The 6,739-nt window shown below is 40.3% G+C and overlaps 1 protein-coding gene across 1 annotated transcript in view; it reads right to left on the bottom strand.

Moving 5' to 3' along the window:
• MRS2 (MRS2 magnesium transporter) overlaps nucleotides 1–930 on the bottom strand; it is a 12,584-nt gene extending 11,654 nt beyond the window's left edge. The window contains exon 1 of the mRNA XM_009887224.1: nucleotides 886–930. Within this exon, the coding sequence (XP_009885526.1) occupies nucleotides 886–930 (45 nt within the window). The remainder of the gene's footprint in view (nucleotides 1–885) is intronic.
• Between the last annotated feature and the right edge of the window lie 5,809 nt (nucleotides 931–6,739).

Below are 6,739 nucleotides of genomic sequence, written 5' to 3'. Positions count from 1 at the left end.
GGTGAGGGCCGGGCGACAGCCGCGGGGGTGTCCCCGCAAGGCCGGGCAGTCCCGCTCCCGCCTGCCACAGCGCTCCGTAGCGCGGGTAGACCTCGCTATGGCTGGGATTTGCCCCACCGCCTTCGGCCACTTGATGGAGTTTTTACTTTTAAAATATGGGTTTTTTTTCCAAGCGTAGTACAATGTTGCCCCCAGTAAAGGTCTTGCCATTAAATTTCCTTGCTGTACTTGTGTATCTAAAATAGAGAGACAAGCTGGTTGGTTGAGATTTAAAAGTTTAATTAGTAACATACCAGCCTCTGCTATTATATATTATTTTTAAGCTGCCGCTTTCACACGCAAAAGGATACCGCAGCTAGCAGGAGTATCCTTCTTTTGGTTGGTCCTGCTGCAGCATGCAAACCGGCACGAAGGCAAAGCCTGTTCAAAGCCCCACAGCAGGATCTGTTATCACGATGTACTTACAGCACTCGTTACTACTTAGCGGGGAAATAAAGAGGAAGTGATGATGCTGCTAACGAAATGACTCCTACGGTGTGGCTGCCCCAACAGGAGCACACAAATCTCAACGCGCTGCCCTGAACACGGGTCTGAGTTTTGAAGACATGGAGGTCAGGGCCAAATTCTGCTCTGGACTGAGCTGGAAGTTAAAAGGAAGTCACCTGAGAGCAGACACTGTCTCCTCCTTTCCTACACCACGTCACCTGTGCGTTTGTGTGGGTGTTTGGATGTATGCACATCAACACGCACAGATGAGCCTTTGTTCAATGTGGATTCACATGTACAGAACGAGGATGGTTTACACACGGTTTGCATGAAGATAAATGACTTCACAAGGATGTAATGAAATAAAAAACTTCCTTAGTAGTTATATACAGCACCTACGTGTAGACTGAAGCCATCAAAGGTTTTCAGTTCCAGGGTAAGCATGCCTGAATGCAAATGTTGGCCCCCTTTATACTTGATAAAAAGCTGAAATTAAATGCAGTATTTTAGCTCTAGTTTCAGATAATCACAGCAGGTGGCAGTATGTACAAGACTAATTTAATACTCTTGGATGTCAGAGATACTTAAAATTTGGAAATACCAGACAGCACAGAAGATACTGCAGGACAGCATGAAACAAACACGCACCATGGCTGGCAACTTAACGGCAGCTTCCGTTGACTCTGCATGTTTGGAATGCAAAAGCTAGGGAAGCATCTCAAGAATATCTGCCAGAAATTTACATTTAATGAATTTGCAGTAAGTCTCACACAGCTGACATTTCACACTCTTCAATAAAAAAAGGGAAAAGATACTGGGTTGATCTATTTGTTTTTCTTTCTCCATCTGTTATTCTGGCTGCTTACACAACAGAAGTGTTGGAAATAGGATGACATAACTTCACACCGAATATCTACTGATACGAACCTTGATACGTACGATATAATAGGCCAGTATATCAGTAAGTATCAGTATTGTATCTCATTATAGCTGTGTTATCAGTCATCATCATAATTGTCTGGAAGAGTAGACAATAACCAAGTATCACCTCTGTCTTTAGAGGTGAACTGGCAGCTAGGGACAAGTGATGAAGCACAGATAGAATGTCTAATTTTATACTGCTGCTGACAAAAGATAACTGGAGATCTAGAACTGGCATCTATTTATTGCAGCTCTAAATACCAACGAGCTGCTTGTTGCTTCAGCTGGACGCACATGTCAGGTATCCTGTCTGTCTTGCAGCGCCAAGCTTTGGGAGCAGTTTGCTGTATTTAATCAAAAAAATAATGGCTTAAGCTCATCTGCTGTTTGTCGAAGAAGCTTATTAACACAAACGGGCATGATGGCTGTTCTCAATTCAGCCAAAATGAGAGGCTACCTCCTGCACAGGCTTGCTTAGCCATGAAATTGCCATCTAAAACACAAGCTATTTGTGAGATTGAATTACATGAGCAACTAGTTCCACTGCGGGCTGAATGTCAGCGCAGACATGAGGGAATGGTCTGATTGCAGTTGCGGTATGTGGAAGAGAAAGAAGGAACACCAAAGAAAAACACACAGAAAGAGAAGGAAATTGTAGGTATCATCAGAGAAGTCCTTATAAATCTCTACTGAAAAAAAGCTCAGAGAACTTTTTGGTAAAATTATGGCAGAAAGGCATGTAGATGTCTGTCTACAGAGAAATGATCTCCCAGTGTATGATCTGTACATTTAATCAATCCTGTTTATATAAAAAGGTGAGCCTGAACCTGTTACCTGTTTCTTCTCCTAAAAGAAATGCTCACAGGAGCCCCATTTTATTCATGTTGAGAAAAGAAAAAAAAAAAAACAAAAACTACAACAAAAACCAAACAACAAACCCCAAACAAAAAATTAACAAAAAAACACAAGCCTGCTTCAAGACAGTAGATGAGTGTCTAGTGGATGATGAGTGCAGCTAAATAAGAATAGACAGAAAAGGAAAGACTCCATAGAAAACTTAAAAAAACATAGCATTCACATTTGGAATAATTTCTCTTATGTGAATGAATTAGGAATATTCAATTGATAATCTCAGCTGCCTTGATCAAAGGTAGCTACAGTAACACACTAAGAAATCTTTGCATAGAAAGGATGACTTCACTTTTATTACTCTATAGAAAGACCACATGAAATATATTTTTCAACTTTTTCCCTACTTAAGATAACCCCCTGGAATTTGTTTTCCCATGGAAAACCATTTTCTCACGTGCCTCTAAGGGTTTGCCAGAGCCTTTTCCTTATGTAACTCTTTTATCATCTCAGCTGTTTCAAGGCCTGTGTCACCAAAAGCTGTAGCTTAAACTGTGATTGTCAAATGCTTCTTTCTAAGCGAAAATAATTGATCCTGGTATTCTAAGGATTTTCTGATATGGCAATTGTATAAGTAGGGGAAATTGCTATGACATGGGTATTAAAATTTACAACTGCATCAGTGCATCAGTATTTTGTTTCTTCCCGTTAGTGCCTGTGCCAGAGAGTTGAACCACCCAGTATTTATGTACTTTAAACTGTCAATGCAGACAGTCCCATTAGCCCAGAACTACAACTGGGAATAAAGTGGCTGCTGTTGTTTAGGCTGGTTTTAGATAAAATGCACAAAGGTATAGTTAAGTGTGATTCAAAGCACTGTGTGCAATAGAACAAGCTGAATTTTGTTCTCTGTGTTTAGAAACTTTATCCTTTTCCATTCTGTCTGTTCTGTTGGTCTTTTCTTCAGCACTAGGACATGTTCCTGTCTTCATGACCTCATGTTTTGCTGTCACTGAGCCTTGTTGTCAGAGTCCTGCAACAAGTTGCAAAATCTTTCCTGAACCTGAAATGGCAGAGACCACACGGCATTTTGCTGCAGAAAACAGTGACCCTATTCGATGCTATGTCGTGGCTCTGTTCTCATCACATTCCCTAACGTGTGCTCGTTACGTGACCTTAGGTCCATCACATGATCCTGACACACGACCTGACTGACGTGTTCTCACGCATCAACCTCAAGTAAGATGAGAGGTCTGACATTACTCCATCATAAAGAGATTATGTGTCTCTGCTTTTTTCTTACTCGTGTCAGTGGGTTCAACAGCTTGTCTCGTTACTGTTGAGAATGTGATAGGAGATTGCTTAGGAACTGAAACAATAGTGGGGATAAGAGGTCAGGCCCTGGAAAGGCGAGAAGCAGCAGATTCTCATGGATGAAGGGCCTGCTATCATGGGCTGAAGTGTTTGAGCCTTTCTTAGCTTTCGGGCAGTGTACTTAGGCAAGATGGAAAACATGCTGACTTTATACCATATTGGAAACACTCTGGTTTTGTTTTGTTTTGTTCCCGTTACTGTAGAAAATAACATATTCCATTCTGAAAAGGCTGGTGTGAAATATTGGGCTCTGTAGCCCAAGGTGGACTGGACAGTCATGGTTGCTTTTCAGGGGCTGAACTTGAAGGTGTTGCCTTAAGAGGACGAAAATGGCGAGATTCCACTGCAGCACAAGTGAAGCAATAGTTAGCAGCTGAATTTGAAAGATAAAGTCTTTAGAGGCCCTGCTATTAGCTATGTAAAGGTCAAGCTATGGGCAAAATTTGGCATTGCAATTCTTCAAAGGATTCGTAATGTGCTCCCAGTTTTGGACAAAGATTTTGCCCACCAGTTCTAGGCTGCTTTAAGGCTAGCAGTGCTCTGGTACCACTTAAGGGATATTTTATTGCAATACACAAAAGTGATTGTAACTAGTGTGGCCATAGGTAAAGACCAACAGTATTTTGGACTAGCACTAGTGTCGAAATGGCTGCATGAGTAAAATATTCAGTGACTTATTCCTATGCCATAGATGTGTGATTGCAAATTAGGCCTGAAATCACCAAAATGGTAGAAGCTGGCACAAAATAGCAGATAGCTGACATATCACTACTTGACTGCAGAACGGTATGAAGGTCATCAGCATTTTCGGTTTTTACACCTAAGCATATTTTTAATACAAATTTTAATTTCAGGTTGCAGTAGATGAATGTTAAACAATATTAACTCGAGGATGGTAAATTCTTGGTTCTCCCCTTTATCAGTTAGAAGAAAACCAGCAGCAAGTAGAGAAATTTAACTGTTAACCAGTAACAGTGGCATATTTACTTCACTCACCCTGAAATTGCTTTTTTTGTAATGGTTAACTGCCATGTTGTAACTCACAGCAGGGGGCTAATTTTCCCATCAAAGTAGTTAAGATAAAAGAAAAGAAAAATTCCTTCCATCACATGTGTTGAAATCCATTTGGAAGAACAATCATTACTTTACACTAAACAATTCCAGGTAGGAAGGTCTAGACCAGTTTTAGTCTTGCAGCAATCAGTGGGGAAAAGGGGCTGTTAAAGGAATTCAGATTGAATTTAAGGCATTTTCTGATTCTCTCAGGTTTTATGGCTTCTTGTACCCCAGGTGTGGCAAAAATCCAGTCTATTTTATTATGCAGCTTCCTGGAAAGAGCAAAGCAGACAGCATTGAAAAGTATAGCCAAAAGTCACATCCCAAGCATGCCTTAAGTGTTTTCAAGTAAAGAAAACTTATCTATTTGTTTGGACACATCAGAGACTCATCTGTTCATTGAATAAGCCCATAAAATGCGTGCTTGATTGATTTTTTTACAATACTTAATAATCTGACGAGATTAAAAAAAAATCTACTATTCTGAGAATGCAATATCCAAAATTACTTCCCAAACATTGGACAGTCTGGAGATGTTTGGCTGAGAATTAGCAAGGAAAATGCAGCTTCGAGTTGATCATTTGTTTTTAGAATAGTTTAAGATGAAAATTGTATCAGGATGATTTAGTGATCTAATATATTTATCTGTGAAATCTAAGGGAGTCTTTTGATTATGGTAGAGGTTGGCTCTGGTCCTTAATATGTATCTTGATTTTTTTTTTAATATATGCGATATCACATCTACTATGTAGAATTATAGAAATTGACTTAGGAAAGAGCTCAACATAAACCCAATTTGACGTTACATTATGTTCTTTGAACCACAAATGGGTTATTTTACATTTTTTGTCTATTGTTTTTCAGTTTTATTCTGCTCATGTATTAAACAAAAAAAAAAATTGTCCCCAAGGATATTCTTCTGATTTGTGGTGTAATGTATGTTCATGGTGTATTTCGAATTTGAGCTTGGTTTAGTGGGGCAAGTCACCTCTGAGTCTGATTAACTGAAATTATCCAGACAGAACTGCAGATTTGGGGCATCTCAGCAGAACTGATATTAGCTCTTGTGATAGATCCCGGATTCTTAAGAGAACAAATTATAGCAGACTCACTCAACCAAAGAATGATATGAGTACTGAAAAGCTTCTAAATATTTCAGGAATGCAAATAACTATCAAACCTACCCAAATACTGGAGGAGTGCCGTTTAATTTTGTGTTACTAGCAAATTTTGCCCATTCAGATGGTAGGATGGGAGGAAAGCACCCAAACAGTGTCCGTAACATTTATGTCTCATCTCAAAAGACATTCAGAGGGCATTATATTAGCAGGCATGTGGAAAAAAAAAACAAACAACCACCAATTGCCTGTACGTATATGCAATTAATATGTTCATTAATTAGTCCAAGAGACTAATTTCAACCCCCCTGATAATTTCTTTTCCCTGCAAGATCATGGCCCAGCTTTCTTTCTGAATTGCAGCAAATGTAAACAGCAAATAGGCGACCTGGAGCAAAGATCCAGTTTTCAGGTGAGATTTTTAATAACTGACAAGAAGGAAAGTAAGAATGGAATAAGTAACAGTAGATATGATTGTTCAGTGGTTTGTTTGCTTTGTACATGGACCATCCTGCACACGCAAGCGGCAATGGTTAGATGTTAATAATGAACCAAAGGAAAGATCGGGCACCAAGCAACTAAATCTCCAGTGGAGAAAGCATGTATCAGAATCAGCAAAGGAATACGGAAAAGATGCCAGGGTGGAGAGCCTGAAGCAGTCACTGGTGTTGCAGAATCTGCTTTTTGGTGGCGGCTGTGGCCTTGCCCTTGCCTCCACGCTGGGCCACTTGCCTAGCATTTTCGTGACCTTGATCTGGAATGTCTAGTGAAAGCCTGCTTTATTCTTGAGAGAGGAAAACCTGACCCCTTTAATAAGAAATCCCAAGAACAGTTGGCCAGATGTGAACAAAATACAATGTTGTTGCAGCCACCCTTCTCCTCCGCCCACCCCGGCGGGGCCAGACGCGGCACAGCGGCGGGACAAGGCGCCAGGC

Source organism: Charadrius vociferus, unplaced genomic scaffold (genome assembly GCF_000708025.1).
Source record: "Charadrius vociferus isolate BGI_N301 unplaced genomic scaffold, ASM70802v2 scaffold1086, whole genome shotgun sequence".
In the NCBI taxonomy this organism is placed as follows: Eukaryota; Metazoa; Chordata; class Aves; order Charadriiformes; family Charadriidae; genus Charadrius; species Charadrius vociferus.
Note: the sequence above shows the minus strand (reverse complement) of the source record. Positions and strands in the feature narration are given on the sequence as shown.